Source organism: Prionailurus viverrinus, chromosome E1, assembly GCF_022837055.1.
Source record: "Prionailurus viverrinus isolate Anna chromosome E1, UM_Priviv_1.0, whole genome shotgun sequence".
In the NCBI taxonomy this organism is placed as follows: domain Eukaryota; kingdom Metazoa; phylum Chordata; class Mammalia; order Carnivora; family Felidae; genus Prionailurus; species Prionailurus viverrinus.
Window position 1 is genome coordinate 40,442,882 of NC_062574.1, and position 17,653 is coordinate 40,460,534.

Consider the following 17,653-nt stretch of genomic DNA (forward strand, 5'->3'; position numbering starts at 1 on the left):
TGCATATGGGGTATGTGGTGTGTGTGTGTTTGTGTGTGATGGTGGCAGTGGTGGTTGGTTTGATTAAGCAGTTGGATGAATCTGTCACTACTCTTCCTACTTCCTAACTCTCTCTCCTTATTGGACTGGAGCGGCCATGGGTCAGTCATAGATTAGAGCTTACTGGCTTTCCCACGGAAGTCTAGAGAAATTATTCCTCTTGGCCTAATAAAATTCATTACATTAAGTATCTACTTTAAGCCTTGTGCTATAGGCTGGTGTTGTGATTGACAGAACAAACATTTAAAAGGTATTCCCCATTTACACTTTCATTACGAAGGAAAAGAAAGCATGTAATCAAGTGTTAAATTGACTATGACTATAGGGTAAAACATTGAACTGCAACAGGCAGTCAGAGAGAGTTTTAAAAATCTGTTGTAGGCAAAGGAACCTTAATGATGGTTTTGTGAGGTTTGGTTAGTTGGAGGGAAGGGTTCCAGGTACTGGGGCAAGGATGCTGTGCCGTCCGGTGTGCGAAGGGCGTTGGAGAGCCCTTGAGCTGGAGCAGATGTCCTGTACATTAGGAGAAGGATTGAAAAGGACCAGACAGGGGAGCTTAAGCATGGCCTTGAATTTCAGATTTAGAAGTTCCAAGCTTATCCTGTAGGTGCTGGGGAGTCAGACAAGATTTTTGAGAGGTGAGCTTTAGAACCTCATGTTTTGGGAGGAGTAGCCTGGTAATGGTGAGTGTGATAGACAAGATGAGGCTGGTTTCTAGCCTGTTATAATAGAGGTGGCGTGGAGAGAGAGAGAGAGCGAGTGAGCAAGCGAATTATTCTACTTATTAGAAACATGGGCTCTGATCCCAGCCCTGCCATTCGATGTCTGCTCTGTGACATCCCGAAGTTTCTCGGCTATGGCTTACTCTTTATAAAATGGTGAGGTTGGAATCAATAATGTATAAAGTCCCTTCCAACTCGAGGATGTTCTGCTTCCATGCTTCTGTAACTTGGCATGAGAATACTGGAATGATGGTAGGGCGCTGGGAGGCAGTGAGAGTGGAACTGAAGAAGACATTTTGGAGGATTCGGAGGATTTGGTGAATGGTGAGATAGAATCAATGGGAGAGGTTTCTGTTTCGGGTTTCCGTATGGAACTTGCTCTCTCCCAAACCACCAAACCTGAGTGTATCTGAGAGGATAATGCCCTTGAAATTTAGGGTGGCAATTATATATATAAGTTAACTAACGAAGCAGATATTTTTAGGTTTATTTCCAGACTTAAATGTTGGTGAAGGTAATTAGACATTTGTTCAGGTTCTTTCGCCAAATATCAGTGGCTACAAAAATAGTTAAAAATTTTTTCTAGGTTTTCGTTTCTTATGCTGATTCAAACCAGGCAATTTGAACATGCCTGAGATTTCAAAATAATATTTCCTAAGGCTTTTTGAACTGCAAACAGATCGTAGTTTTAATTTTGGAATTGTGAAGTAAAATGCTGTCGATGCTGAAGACTAATATTAGGCTAACCTGGATTCTTTTCTTTTTCCCCTTTTGTGTTGCATGGCTGAGATCTATGTGTGAAATAAGTTTCTCTGTAAATGTTTATGAAAATTTTGCTATCTTAAAGTAAGTGAAGAAGAACATGTTCAGTAAGCTAGGAAAGTAGTACATTCAAGTAAAAACACAAGTGAATTTATTTTACCCTCCAGAAGACATGAGTGTATTAAACAAATGTTCACTTAAATCAGCAACAGTATAAATCATTAAAAAATTTTTTTAATGTTTATTTTTGAGAGAGAGGGAGACAGAGTGTGAGTGGGGAGGACAGAGAGAGAGGGAGACACAAAATCAAAGCAGGCTCCAAGCTCTGAGCTGTCAGTACAGAGCCTGATGCAGAGCTCGAACTCACACACCGTGAGATCATGGCCTGAGCTGAAGTCGGATGCTTAACCGACTGAGCCACCCAGGTGCCCCATAAAGCATTTTTAATAAGAAGATAGAAATTTAGATGATTTATAAGGGAAACGTTTGATATAATTGAAAGCCTATTTTGTTTCAGTAACACAAACCTTGGCAATCATTTTAATGTATCTAGAAGCGACAGTATATTGAAATGATGCGTTCCTTCATCTATTTATTCAGGACACATCTTTTTGAGTACTTGCCTATGTGACAGTGTTTTGGCCTGTAGATAAAAAGTTGAAATATCTTTCTTCTTAGGAGATAGGCAAGTAAACCATTATAACATATAAAGTAATAAGTGATTTATTGGAGAAATGGATGAGGTTCCCTGGGAATAAAGAGGAGTTTCTTTCTGCCCCAGCAAGGGGAGGAATCTGGTTGGTGAATGGTTCATAAAGAGGATGATAGTCGAGGGGCACTTGGATGGCTCAGTTGGGTAAGCGTCCAACTCTGGATCTCAGGTCTTGATCTCATAGGTTGTGGGATCAAGCCCAGTGTCAGGCTCTGGGCTGACAGTGCAGAGCCTGCTTGAGAGTCTCTCTCTCCCTCTCTCTCTGCCCCTCCCCCACTTGCTCATACACACACTCTCTCTCTCTCTTTCACAAAATAATTAAACATTAAAAATGAGTAGAAGGTGATACTCAAATTAAGACTAAGGATAAGTAGGGGTTTTTCAGTAAGAAAGAGATGGGCATTCTGGGTAATAAATGATCACAGTTAGGCAGAGAATAGATGAAAGGACATGGCCTCAGGAAGCTGTGGGTAGGTTGGTGTGTTTACAATACAAGTTTAAAAATATGGAAGTGGTGAGAAATATGGCAGGAAATAGATCATGAGGAGCTGTTTTCCATATTAGAGATTTTTGGTTTTTATGTTTTAGGTGAGGGAAGTTGTAGAAAGATTTCAAGTCTGAGAGTAACAGTGCTGCATTTGCACTGTAGAAAGGTCTCTTCAAAGCCACGGAGGACCCACTGGAAGGAAATGATATAGAGGCCAGCACACTGTTAAAATTGTCTAGGGAGTGAGCAGTAATGGATTCAACCAATTCTGTGGTGATAGAAATGGAGAGAAAGCGAGGAAAGAATAAGAGATCCTTCAGAAAAGACAATTGAGAAGAGTTGCAGAAAAATGGAATTATCTATTAACTGGCAAACCTTATTTTTTGTCATCAGACTCTGATGAGGTAGCTAGAATTGGTTTAACTATGTTTTCATCATTTTTGACAGTTCAGATCCTTATACGTGACTGTCAAGTTATCAGAGAGACCAAAGAAAACCAGATTACAGAGCTAAAAAAGATATGTGAACAGAGTACCGAATCTCTGAATAATGACTGGGAAAAAAAGGTAAGCGACATAAGATGGTAATGGAAAATACAAAGGTATACGCTTGAAAGTAATATATTTAATTATAAAAATATATTCACAGAATATACATAAAAGTATGAAAAAAGAAAATAAGATAACTTAAAATTCAGGCCCAACTGTCTAGAAATAGCTACTGTTCATGTTTTGGTATATTCTAGAAGTATAATGGTTTATAAAGTAGGTTTCACTTAGAAAACTTACTTTTGACTAATTCTTGAATTTCATGTTCTGAAATTTTTGTCATAGCCTATAGATTTTAAGGAAAATTAGTAGGGAAAAAAACCACAGGATAATTTTTGGAAATTATACCTTTTTAATTTTGGATTTTGGCCATTGGATCATTTCTTTTCTGAAATTTCGGATAATACAATATTTATAGTATAAACTTATTTTTGATGTAAACGAAATTAGTAGCGGATGGGTTTTTCTTGGAGGAGCATTTAATTTAATTAAGGAAATATTTTCATATAATTTAGTAGTGCCAAGAGCAATGTAATAAAAATACTTGTTATGAACGAATCTCACATAGTCATATAGTACTTTGACTTAGAAGCCCTTGACCATTAGTTCAGATTACAATATGTGCTTACAATAAATTAGGTTACTTCTTTTGAGGTATTCCATCATAAAGATAACTCATACTGTTAACTCATATTCTCTCAATAATAGTCAGGGTTCAAAACGTTTTACTGAAAGTTATCAGTGCCTTTCCAGGCAGACGCCGTTGGTCTGAAATCTGTCCTGGCAATGGTAGCTTTAGGCCGAGTCTGGGAAGTGCACTGCAGATGTATTACGATGGGGAGAATCCACTCTTTTCTAGTTTTATTTTGTCAATTTATGTGCTTTTTCTCATTCTCACATTTTGGTTTTGTCTTTTTTCCATAAGTTCGGCATATTTTTGTGTTCATTGCAGGTACATTGCATACAGAACAGGTGTCCTTCCTCCCTTTGTCTGAATTCCCTAGTTCCTTACTTTTCAGTTTAAATTGCCGGGTGTTAGAAGAGAAAAGCCTTCTGCGTTCTACCATGTACAAGGGTACATTTTGTTCCTTTGGCTGGATTAGCAAATCTTTCTTACAGCTACATGGTAATCAGCGGATGTGAAATCCACTGCGAACGTGATTGATGGTCTTTTTTATGAAGTACAATTGCGTGTAAATCTGGCAGATGGGAAAATGTGGTGCAAGTAAGATAGGTACCAAAAATTAATAAGGCGATGATAGGTGTACCTTATGATTTATGCAAGAATTCGTTAAAAAATTATGAAGTACCTATATGGACAGGTGGTGCAAGTTTGTGCACGTGCATGTGTGTACATGTGTGTGCACGTGCGTGGTGTATGCACATTGCGTGTGGTGTGTGCACGCATGCGTGTGTATGTGTGGGGTGTGTGTGCACACTCATGCATGTGTGCGTACTCCCTAATATCCCATTAGAGATATCCACTGCACGTGTCTCACTCCAAGTCCATTATACAACTTCCTATTTAAGATGTCTCCTTGATCGAAATCCCATCGTTCTTCCCAAACGCCATCTTCTTCCTTTGTTGCTAAAACATCTCCTCCTAGGGGTTTTCCCTAATGCCCTGTTCCCCGTGGCATTGCTGTTTGCTCAGATGCTTAGGTTCTTCTTTCTGCCTCACCTCCACATCCAATCACTTGTCCAGTTCTGTTGTTTTGTTACTTGTTTTGTTATTCACCCTTGGTCCTTCCCTAGTTCCAGAGACTACCACCTCTTCCTAGATTTGCTGTAACCGGACTCTCTGCACCTCTTCAGTCCACCCCCCCACAATACACCACACCGATGGTCTTTCTAACACACTGGGCCCCGCCCCACACATACCATGTTTAAATCACACCAGTTGTTTCCTGGTAGGAAATTTACAGGACTCTTCATGACTGAGACTCTGGATCTTTCAAGCTTCACCTTCTGTCACGACCCTATGCTGTTTCTTGTACTTTTGGACTAGCTTCGCGGAACTTTCCCAGTTCTCTGATTCTACCGTGCTGTTTCTAATCTGTGCGCCTTTAAAAACATTGAGTTATGATTCACACACCATAAAATTTACCCTTTTAAAGTGTACAGTTCAGTGGTTTTCATTATATTCACAAGATTGTGTGACCATCATCACCATTTAATTTCTGTCACCCCAGAAAGAAACCCATTAGCAGTCACTTCCCATTTCCCCTCCCTCCAGCCCCTTGCAAACACTAATCCACTCTCTGTCTCTGGAATTCTGCCTATAGAAGCACATACTATGTGGTGGTTTGTGACTGCCTTCTCTCACTTACCGTATGTTTTTTAGTTTCACCATGTCGTGGCATGAATCAAGAGTTTAGTCAGCATCATGGCTGAATAACCCATTGAATGGACATACCACATTTTGATTATCCATTCATCAGTTGATAAGCATTTGAACTGATTCCATTTTTTGGATATCAGGAATAATGCTGCTATGAAAATTTGTGTACAAGTTTTTGTGTGGACATGTGTTTTCATCTCTCTTGGCTATTGTCTGGGGAAGACACTGCCTGTGTTTTCTTTCACTCATACACTCATAATACTTCTGACTCCAGATGTGTGGGTTTTCTAAACATCAAGCAATTTTCTTGGACACCAACTGGTGTCCTATAATTCAATTACATTTTGACCCTATTTGCCTAGAGTTAGTTAGTGTCAGATCCTACAACATAAGGGCTAAATCCCACAAGACTTCCCCCACTTCAGATGTAAACTAAAAGTTCAAGGTTGTTACCTGTACTTCTAACCAAATGCCTATAAATAGGAGTAACACGGACCCCTCCTTGGCTTCTATGATTTGTGAGAATGGCTCACAGAACTTAGGGAAACATTACTTACATTTACCATTTTATGATAAAGGATATAATAGGAGATACTGATGAATAGCCAGATGAAAAGATTCACAGGGGTAGGTATGTGGGAAGGGGCCCAGAGTTTCCATGTCCTCCCCTGGCACACCATTCTCTGAGTACTTGTACATGTTCACCAACCTAGAATCTCTCCACAAACCCCAAACTTTTGGGATTTTCAGGGAAGCCTTATTACACAGGCATGAGCAATTGTAAACTTAATCTTCAGCCCCTCTCCCCTTCTCAGGGAATGGGGTGTGGGGCTGAAAGTTACAAATTTCTAATCATGGCTTGATCTTCCAGGATGACCTCCATCCTGAAGAGCCCATCAAGAGTCATCTCACTGAAACAAAACACACTCGTTTCACCTACAAAATTCTTAAAAAAAAAAAAAATTTTTTTTTTAAATGTTTTTTGTTTCTGAGAGAGAGAGAGACAGAGTGTGAGTGGGGAAGGGGCAGAGAGAGAGGGAGACGCAGAATCCAAAGCAGACTCCAGGCCCTGAACTGTCAGCAGAGAGCCTGACGTGGAGCTCAAACCCATGAACCGTGAGGTCATGACCTGAGCTAAAGTCAAGACACTCAGCCGACCAAGTCACCTCTCACTTAGGAAATTCTTCAAAACATTTTTTTTAATGTTCATTTATTTTTGAGAGAGAGAGAGAGAGAGAGAGAGAGAGAGAGAGAGAAAGCAGGGGAGAGGCAAAGAGAGAGGGAGACACAGAATCCAAAGTAGGTTCCAGGTTCTGAGCCATCAGCACAGAACCTGACGCAGGGCTCAAACCCATGAACTATGAGATCGTGACCTGAGCCGAAGTCAGATGCTTAACCGACTGAGCCACCCAGGCGCCCCTCACCTAGGAAATTCTAAGGGATTTAGGAGCTCTAGCCCAGGAACCAAGGTCAAAGACCAAATATTAGAAGAAAAGATGCTCTTAGTGCTCTTACCACTTCGGACATGACAAGGGTTTTAGCTCTATGCCAGAAACTGGGGGCGGAGACCAATATATCTATTTTCTGTTACTTCACGGGTATATACTGAGGAGTGGAATTTCTGGGTCATATGGTAATTCTGTGTTTAACATTTCAAGGAACTGCCTGACTGTTTTCCAGAGTGGCTGCGCCCATTAACCTGTGGGCTTTTACAATACTTCTCCACCTATTTATGCAGATTCCTAGTTTCTCTGGGTCCCTTCTGTCATGAGGCAACTACATGGCCAAATGTCCAGGCTAAAGATCGATATGTAGGACCCTGGGAAAACCTTTGCATCCCCTATACCCACTGTCAAAACCCTGGCTAAAGAATGTATGGATCCCCTAATGATCACAGGGCTCTGGTGGCATCTTGATGGCTTAAGAACCCCTAGCCAGGTCTGTCCTTTAGAGCATGACAAGTAGTATTTGCTGCTCAAACAGTTTATCCCCGAGGGGCGTGTTTTCCCTCTAAAGCCTCCCAGACCAAATTACCTAGATGCTAATTCATTGCTAGGTTTGGGAAAGCTCGCTGTGATCTGTTGTGCCTGGGACTTGGTAGATACCGATAGAATTTCTAGATGAATACTTGAGTATTAGTCATTTCCAGTCAGATAATTGGACTAGATACACCTGTTTGATCCTCAAATGTATCAACCAAGTTGGAGCATACTTGTTTCTGCCAATGTCATGTTTCCCCCTGCAGGCTCAACTGTAAATTCCCCCGATGAGATGACTCAGACTGACGTACAGATCCTCCTCTAGCTTCAACCATGTACTAGATGCTGTGGATTTTTAACACTAAGTAGGCAGATGTCCTGGGTGCCCCGGGAGACCATAAACATAAAGAAACCACTACAACAGGGCCCCCTGGGTGGCTCAGTTGGTTAAGCGTCAGACTTCGGCTCAGGTCGTGATCTCCCGGTTTGTGAGTTCAAGCCACGCATCCGGCTCTGTGCTGCTGACAGCTTGGAGCCTGGAACCTGCTTCGGATTCTGTGTCTCCCTCTCTCTCTGACCCATCCTCTGCTCTGCTCATGCTTTGTCTCTCTCTCACTCTCTCAAAAATAAATAAACATTAAAAAAAAAGAAAGAAACCACTACAATAAGAGTAAAACCACAAAATCCTAAGTGACCCTTTTAGATCACTTATTAGAGTTACTACGCACATCAGTCGACGGCACCGAAACCGAGGTGCTGTGGGCTTTGCCACATTCACATGCCAGCTAAGTGACTGACTTTTGAATACCAGACCTAACGCCAGTTTAAAGCATATACTTTGGCAAAAAGTACAAATAACAACCTCCCAGGGATTTGGGGGACCACTCAAAAGTAGCCCACACTGCATATGTTGAATTTGTGGAACCCCAGGGTCTTCTTTTGTGTGGCTGTTACTGAGCCATCGTCACTTTTCCTGTTCAGCTAGAAATTAGAAAACTTCTTGGAATTGGAAAACAATTATTGCCCGCATTCTGCCTTGAATTTCCACCCTGTCTCCGGGTTTTCCCTATTAGTTCCGTGTCTTAAGAATCTCTGTGTATGTGTTACATCCTTGTGTCTCCTATTCGTGAATGGGAAATCCAATCTGTCCTTTAATCTATTCTGGACTTCTCCCGCCCCATCTATTGCGTGAGCCTGGGGTTGGATGCAGGGACAGGAGTTAGACTCAGAATCTCCCTCCCATTCAGATAAGTGAAGGAACCACTCCCAGGCTGGGAGCCCAGGCTTGCAACTCGGTTTAGAAGCTATCCGCCGAACCTTGTTTTCTTTACCTTAGTTACATAGATATTTTGGAGCTTCATCCGTGTAAACGGTGGATACCTAGTCTTTATCAAACCTGTATACTTGAGGACACGTAGTATATAGTTCTCCTTAGGGAACTCTTTCCCTGTTTGATTTATAAATGCTATCTTTACCTCTACTTTTGGGTAGACTACGGAATGGGTAAAAATAGTTTCTTGTTGGGGGTGAGGGTGAAGGAGAAGGCATTGTTAACCTTACTCTTATGCAAAATTTTGTGCAAATGAACTGAAAATCCTGACGGATGATGTTCCTAATCAATAACAACATTATAAACTTTTCTGTTTCCTGATTTCAGGCAAATACTAGTGTTGTGTACCTGAGGCGTTGTGCTATCTGTGTGATTTATTTACCCTTTCTACCTGAGGTGGAGAATTCCCTTTCATATTCATTTGTTCATTAAAATTTTCACTTCAGGAAAGTCAAGAGAAAGATTATTTCTTAGTCACACTCTATACAATATCTTTACTGTGAATATTTATTTGTGAGTTTTACATCTTTTGTTGTTAGGTCACCAAATAAATAAAGAGAGAAATAGAGGCAAACATTTTTTTTTTGAGTTGCAAACTAATCTGTTCTATAATAATGGTGAAAGAGTCAATTCTTGAATTCACTGTGTAGCTCCACAATGCCGTGGCAGAAATGGAAAAGGAGAAGTTTGATCTTCAAAAGCGGCACACGGAAAATATTCAAGAGTTGCTCGAGGACACAAATGTACGTCTGAATAAAATGGAGGGTGAATACATGGCACAGACACAGTCCACGGTGAGGCTTTTTTCCCTTTTCTTGCCATTTTTAGTGACTATCCTATTAATCTCCGTGACTCCACGCTTCCCCGACATGTGCCGTGCATAAATAAATGTGTTACAGAATTTAAAACAACATTTTACCTTCTTACTTGATGCAAAATTATATGCAACAATGGACAGCCTGTTGAAGTTTGCTGTGGGATTTTACTCTGGATTGTTCAGTGGTGCTTTTTTTTTTTTTTTTTTTTTTTTTTTTCACCTCCCAGAAGCCTTGACAAATCTTTTTTTCTTGTTTTTTCACTGACTTTCAGTCTAGAGATTTCAGTCTAGACTTTCAGTCTAGAGTCTATCTTTCTCTTTCTCTCTTTCTTTCTCTCTTTCTTTCTCTCTTTCTTCCTTTCTTTCTTTCTTTCTTTCTTTCTCTCTTTCTTTCTTTCTCTTTCTGTTTTGTTAGTTTGTTTGTTTCATTTCAACTTGACTGAGGGACCAGAGATATCATGTGATAATCCCCAAAAGTTCCCTTCCTGAAAGGATGCAGAAGAAGGTCACCATAGTTCACAGCAGAGAGACCAGTAACTTTCTCTCAGGAAAAGATGAAGGATTCCCCTCAACGGCCTCCTCGGGGAGCATGTGGTTGCAGAAGATGGGTCTGAGAGAGTGAGTTCTTCGGCCTTTGAGAAGCTTAGCTGACTTCCTCAAATATGTAAGCCTGAAACAGGTAGGCTAATGGGTACGTGAACAGGGCTCCTCGCATCTGAAGCAAGTGTACCTCACCAGTCTTGTTCCTAATATGTGATGTGACCTCACTGAATGGTAGAGCCTTTTGTCAGGCTGAACCCCGTTCTCATTTCCCACTGATGGCCCACCCGGGCCACCCTGGCCTTGACCCTGTACTTCCTTGAATTTAAAGGTGTGGTGCTTGAACATGAGTCAGTTATTCAATCATATTGTGGAGACCCCTAGACCAGCTCTAGGGCCTGTCTCACAGGGCTAAAGAAATGAGAAGCAGGATCCATGGAGACTTGGAACTTAGGCGTTAGGGTCTTGGGTTCAAATCCCAGCTTCTTACTAGCTTGAGTGCCTTGTCAATTCTTCCGGTGTTAATTTTCCTCATCTGCTGGATAGGATAACAGTAGTACAGTGTAATATATATTGTTGGAAATTTTAAATAAATTAATATACATAAGTTATGTAATAAGTACTCAATAGTTAATTTTTTAATGTTATCTTTGAAAATGTAACATGTAAGAATAATAAGAGAGACATATAAATGAGAAAATAATTAAGTCAAGAAGTTAATCAACATTTGTTTGAAGATGGCAGGTTGAAGATCATGTTGGCTTCTATCCCTGCCCACAAAAATGATAGTAAAGGGATAAAGAAAAAGGCATAAACCCAGAAGGACAAAGAGCATTTGACAGTAATACAGTTTTTGGAGTTGGGAGGTTGTAGGTGAAACTGACCTAGCCAGTTCAAGAAAGCAGAACCCTCAGTCAGCACTGAAGAAATGTACAAGCAAACTGGATGACACCATGGGTCTTCTAGATGTGCAGGGCTTGTCAGCATCAGTCCCTGCTGGAATAGGAGGGTCAGGTGGTGCTTCAGTACCTTGGATTCCTAGAAAGTTTGTTTAAGCAGCTAGATGTTGACTCTGAGTGATGGACACAAGTGGATTTATTATACTAACCCTTTTACTTTTGTATAGGTTTGAAATGTCCCATAATGAAACTTTTTTGATGGTAAAATTAACAACCCAAACCAACCAGATCTTTCTGTCCCTCTTCCACCCACTTCATGGAGCGTGGGGGGGTTATGAGCGGAAGACATGAGTTATTTTCTAAAGGGATTTTTTTTCTTTTTCCTTTTTTTGGGGGGGGGGACTTTGTATTTATTTTGAGAGTGAGTGAGCACGAGTGAGGGAGGGGCAGAGAGAGAGTGAGAGAATCTCAAGCCTTGTTAGACCATATTAGACCAGAACAGATAAGGAACCCCTACAACTCAACAAGAACAGTTTCTGGTGCCCTTTCTGCTGAGGCTCATCCTCTCCTCCCTATTTAAAGCATAATAAGTCCAAGAGACATATTTAGTCCCTTATAAAAACATGGCAGGCATTACACTGGGTCCTCGAGCCATACTGATGACCAGAACATCTTTGCTCACAGTTTTGTGGGCGTGACAGCCAGTCAATGACTATAAACGTCCAGTGGTGGTCAGTGCTCTGATGAAAAATAAGTCAATGGAAGACATGCATCTTCCCCCATAAATAGGGCTGATTTGTCCTCAAGATGGTGGGAATTGGTTGTTGGGATAAAAGAAATTTCAGATATTGTAGTGGCTTGTGACCCTCCAGTGGGTACAGTTTATAAAGAGGAGGTCTGAGGTATTAAAATTTTATGGTAGGGAACAATTAAAAGAAAAATATATAAAGAATCTTAATTAAGGGGGCAATAATTAGAAGGAAAAAAAGGTTGAGCAACACTGGTGTGAGGGGAGAGTGTGGAGGAGGGTGCTACCATAGGTAAGGAGGTAACGGAAAGCCGTTCTGAAGGTGGGGCATTTACACAGAGACCTCAGGAAGTGTGGGACAGAGCCATGTGATAATCTGGGAACAGCGTTTCAGGCAGAAGGAACAGCCAGTGCAAAGATCCTAACACCGGGATGTGTTGGGCAAGTTCAGAGGACAGCAAGGGGGCAGTGCAGACCAAAGCACTGGGAGCAGAAGGGGGGGTGGTAGGAAACAAGTTAGGGGACAAATCAGAGAAAGCTGTGTAGACCATTGTGATGGATTCTTTTTTTTTTTTTTAATAGCTTTACTGAGGTATAATTTATATTTTACAAAATTATTTTGAAGTGTACAATTCAGTGAACTTTTAGTATATATGTATTGAATTTTTAATGGGTTGAGCACTTGGAAGTGGTTCCATCTGACTGATATTTTAAATGTGTCTCTCTGGTCCTGTGCAGAGAAAAAAGTGTGAGGGGCCAAGGATGGGAGCAGGGAGACTGATTAGGAAGCTATTATTGTAGCCCAGGTAAGAGAGGGGCTGGCTTGGGCATGAGTATCAGCCAGCAAATGATGATGCTGTTCAGCGCAATGCGGAAGGCTGGCTGGACGCGGATCACGGTTTTTGGGGTAAAAAAAATATGAAGAATTTATTTTCCGGGGTGCCCGGTGGCTCAGTTGGTTAAAGTGTCTGACTTCAGCTCGGGTCACGATCTCACAGTTCATGGGCTTGAGCCCGGGTCAGGTTCTGTGCCGACAGCTCAGACAAGAGCCCGGAGCCTGCTTCAGATTCTGCCTCTGTCTCTGCCCGTCCCCTGCTCATGCTCTGTTTTTCTCTCTCTCAAAAATAAATAAACATTTTTTTAAAAAAAGAATTTATTTTCTGGATAATCAGCATGATGATGTATTTAAAGTCATGAACAACAATCAAATTTGTATCTGAAGATACATTTTTGTCATCTCAAAATCCTAAATTTTTGCAAACATGAGTTAAACATATTAAGCAATTCTAAAGTTGAAAGCTGTGAAACATACTGATTGCCTACAATGTTGACTGCGTAGTTATATTTCATTAATTAATATAAAAGCAGTATCTTTCACGGTGGAATTTTTAATCTTCATGCACTTGGGATGTAAAGGAAAATGATGCTTTCGAGCCAGGTGGTCATGGTCAGCGAAGCTTCATTCTATTTTTAATGAAAATTGAAGTTAAAAATTAGCATTCAGCCCTTGTCAGTAGGTAACAGTAAATATAGAGTAGAATGGACAGAGTCTGTCAGCAGGGATGGATTTAAGAATCATCAAAACTAGACAAATCTTGCTAAGCAGCTCCTGATTTAATAATTAAATAAGCTAGAGTTCAAGGCATGGCTAAAGATGAAAGACAGGACTGTCACTGAGAATTAGTTCCTCTGTTTTGTTGTTCTTTCAGGCTCCTTGCTTTTCTTTCTTTCTTTCTTTCTTTCTTTCTTTCTTTCTTTCTTTCTTTCTCTCTCTCTCTCTCTCTCTCTCTCTCTCTCTCTCTCTCTTTCTCTCTCTCTCTTTCTTTCTCTTTCTTTTTTTGTTGATTTGTTTCCATGCCATTTTTTGTAAGCAGACACTTGTATAGATTATTAGACTTACGTTCTTTGGTATTGGCGGGGATTTTCTTGTGTGAGATTCATAATTAAAACATGTAAACACTGAATTTTTAAAACAATACATTAGAACTTATACATCTGAAAACCATGGCAAAATTCTTAGATGCTTGGGGAAGTGACAGTGGTAAAATACAAGGCTCGATTCATATCAGCACTGAGACACACACGAGAAGTCTGTGGATGGCTTTATTGAGATTTTAGGCTCTCTTAGAGGAGTTCTTTACCTTTTTCTGTATCACGGATCTTGCTGGCAACCTTGTGAAGTCTGCGTAGTCCTTCTCAGAGTAAGATTTTTACGTTTAATAAAACAGGTCACAAAGAGAGGCAATTTTTTGAGTTACAGTTCTCATAATAGTAATAATACAGTCATGATAAAGTAATATATATATGTTTCCAAACTAATGGAATACATATCAAGATTTAGCAGTGGGCCTAATAACTGTGGTAATTTGTGAGTAATAATGAGGATAAACAGTATTTAGTGATTATCCAAAACAATGATGGACTACACAACTATCTGTGATTTCTGTTAGCCGTAGGTATTGCTAAATACTGCCCTGGTTTGTTGACTATATTCAGTTGAGGGGTAATGCGGAAGGTCAGGGTAGTGAAAATTAAGATGAGATTTTCTTTTCCATTCCCGTTTCCTGACACTGTGAATTGTGCTCATCGACCTGGATCAAGGTTAAGAGACCCAACCGTAAAGAGTATCAAAGGGCCTCAGACACCTGAGATATTCTGTTGGCCATGATTACCTGTTGTTAGTAGGGACATGTGGTAATTCATGGGGCAACCTGTGTCCTCTCCGAGATCACTGGAATTTGTCATTTTGTAGTCACCACCACCATTTCTTCTTCCAGCCTCATAGTTATAAAGAAACCCCCAGATAGCACCAGTTCATCATTTTGAATTAAATAACCATTTAAAAAAAAGGAAGACTTTATTTTTTAGAATAGTATTAGATTTACAGAAGATTTGACAAGGTCGTCCACAGTTTCCATATGCCCCACACCCAATTTCCTTTACTAACATCTTCCATGATTTTGGCCTGCTTGTTACAAATGAATCAGTACCGATCTACCATAATTAACGAGAGACCATAGATTATTCAGTTTTCCTTAATTTTTACGTAATGTTGTTTCTTATCCATGATATCACATTACATTTAGTTGTTACTTCTCCCTAGTTTCCTCTTGGCTATGACAGTTTCTCAGACTTAACTTGCTTCTCATGATCTCAACAGTTTTGAGGAATGGGGGGCAGGCATGTTGTAGGATGCTCCTCTGTTGGATTTTGTCTCATGTTTTTCTCACGATTAGACTGGGGTTATGGGTTGAGGCCATAGGATCCCACAGGTACACTTATTCTCATCGCATCGTATCAGTGGCACATGGTATTAATGACCTACCACTTTTGCTATTAATTTTGATCACCTGGCTGAGGAAGTGTTTGTTAGGGTTTTCACCATAAAGTTACTTCCCACCTTTCCGTACTGTCCTCTTTGGAAGAAAGTTACTTATGCTTCACAAGTAGGGAGTTATGTTCTCATTACTTGAGGGTGGGATATCTATATAAATTGTTTGAAGCTTTTCTGCATGAGAGATTTGTCTCTTCTCCCTTATTTATACATTTATTGAATCATTTATTTGTATCAGTATGGACTTGTGGATATTATTTATTTTATACTCTGGGTTATAGTCCAGTATTCCTATATTTTATTTTGTTGCTGATATTATTCCAGCTTTGGCCATTGAGAGATCTTTCAGTGGCCTCCTGTGCCCCTTTGACATACCCCCATTAATGTGGATTCCATGGAGAAGGTATTAGAAACCATGATCTGTGTGCTGGGTGTGCTCATTACTGCTGGGGTGTCATTTCTTTTATACCCTTTTACCTGACAGAGGAAGGGCGTATATGTGCATGTGCTGATCTGTGAATATATGCATTTCTATAAACATTTCTATATGTAATCAACCGTATCTTTATTAAGCTAAGCATAATTTCTTACTGATGTCTGTAACTCTAATCCATTACCACATGGATTATCCTAGCCTCTTCCCCTTGTGTACCTGTAAATTCTCAACCCAGCAGTGGAAGCATGGCTTCCACCATCCTCCTTGTTGTTAATTGTTCAATTCCAGCGTGCATGTATACCTCTCTCAGAGTGTACCCCTATGGGAACCAACTTTGGGTACAGTGCTTATGAGCAGTTACTTTTTGCTTTTGGTCCTACAGACTCCACTCATTTCAAAATTGCTTAGACCATCACCTTTCCCCCCATCCCTTCGATGAGGTTTTTTCATATATTTGTAATGTAACTAGATTCTCTTGTCACAGTCTGCATTTCTTCCTGAGATTTCCCCAAATTCCCAAATGATTTTTTTAATGTGCGTAAAATAAGGTTCATTCTTCGTACTTTAAAATTCCATGTGCTTTGACAAATGTATCTTCTCATGAATGCATCATTGTAGTATCGTACATAATATTTTCACTGTTCTAAAAATCACCTGTGCTTCACTCTGTTTGTCCCTACTCCTCTCCCTAAAATCCCTGGCAACCCCTGATCTTTCTTACTGTTTGTATAGTTTGTCATTTTCAAAATGTCATGTAATTGGAATCAGACAGTATGTATCCTTTTCAGACCGATTTCTTTCATTAGGCTGTTGTACCTTTGGGGCACCTGGGTGGCTCAGTCGGTTAGACCTCTGACTTCAGCTCAGGTCATCTCACAGTTTGTGAGTTCGAGACGCATGTCAGGCTCTGTGCTGACAGCTCAGAGCCTGGAGCCTGCTTCAGATTCTGTGTCTCTCTCGTTCTCTACCCCTCCCCCACTCATTCATTTTCTCTCTCTCTCTCTCTCTCTCTCTCCCCCAAAAATAAGTAAACATTAAAATAAAAAGCAATTGTACCTTTAACGGTTCTTCATGTGTTTTTGTGGCTTAAAAGCTCATTTCTTTTTATTGCTGAATAACATTCAATTATATGGATGTACCATAGCTTGTTTATCCACTTGTCTATTGAAAGATATCTTGGTTATGTCCAGTTTTTGGCAATGATGAATAGAGCTGTTATAAACATTCACTTCATAGGGTTTTGCAGGGACATAGTTTTCAAATCAATTGTGACTCAAATCAATTGCAGCTTTGCCACAGGAAGTATAAGCAGAATAAATCAGTGCGTATATGTACCACAAAATATTTATGGAAGTGTTCATGGCAACATTATTTTTCATAGCCAGACACTGAAAACGACCCATCAGTAAATGGATAAATTATTTTAGGTATATTCACACAAAGGAAAACTATATATAACAACGAAAAAGTTGTTTTTTTTTTAATTTTTTTTTTTCAACGTTTATTTATTTTTGGGACAGAGAGAGACAGAGCATGAATGGGGGAGGGGCAGAGAGAGAGGGAGACACAGAATCGGAAACAAGCTCCAGGCTCTGAGCCATCAGCCCAGAGCCTGACACGGGGCTCGAACTCACAGACCGCGAGATCGTGACCTGGTTGAAGTCGGATGCTTAACCGACTGCGCCACCCAGGCGCCCCAACGAAAAAGTTTTAATTACGGTTGTGCCCCATGACATGGATGAATCCCTCAGACATACAATATGCATGACGAAGCCTGACCCAAAAGAGTAACCTATGATTCCATCCATAGGATGTTTAACAACAGCCAAAATTAATTTTTTTCTGATGGAAGTCAGAGTAGTGGTTGCCTTTCTGGAGAGGATGAGCCGTAAGGCTTCAGAGTGGCTGGTAATGTTTACGTTTGCAGTGGCTCATGGGTGTTTTCAATTTGTAAAGTTA

General features: G+C 40.3%; 1 protein-coding gene across 6 annotated transcripts in view; it reads left to right on the forward strand.

Moving 5' to 3' along the window:
• Positions 1–17,653, forward strand: part of CEP112 (centrosomal protein 112) — a 422,889-nt gene that overhangs the window by 83,254 nt on the left and 321,982 nt on the right. For all 6 annotated transcript variants that reach the window (XM_047833171.1, XM_047833173.1, XM_047833170.1 and 3 more), the window contains 2 exons: positions 3,170–3,288; positions 9,571–9,714. In XM_047833171.1, coding sequence (XP_047689127.1) covers positions 3,170–3,288; positions 9,571–9,714 — 263 coding nt within the window. The remainder of the gene's footprint in view (positions 1–3,169; positions 3,289–9,570; positions 9,715–17,653) is intronic.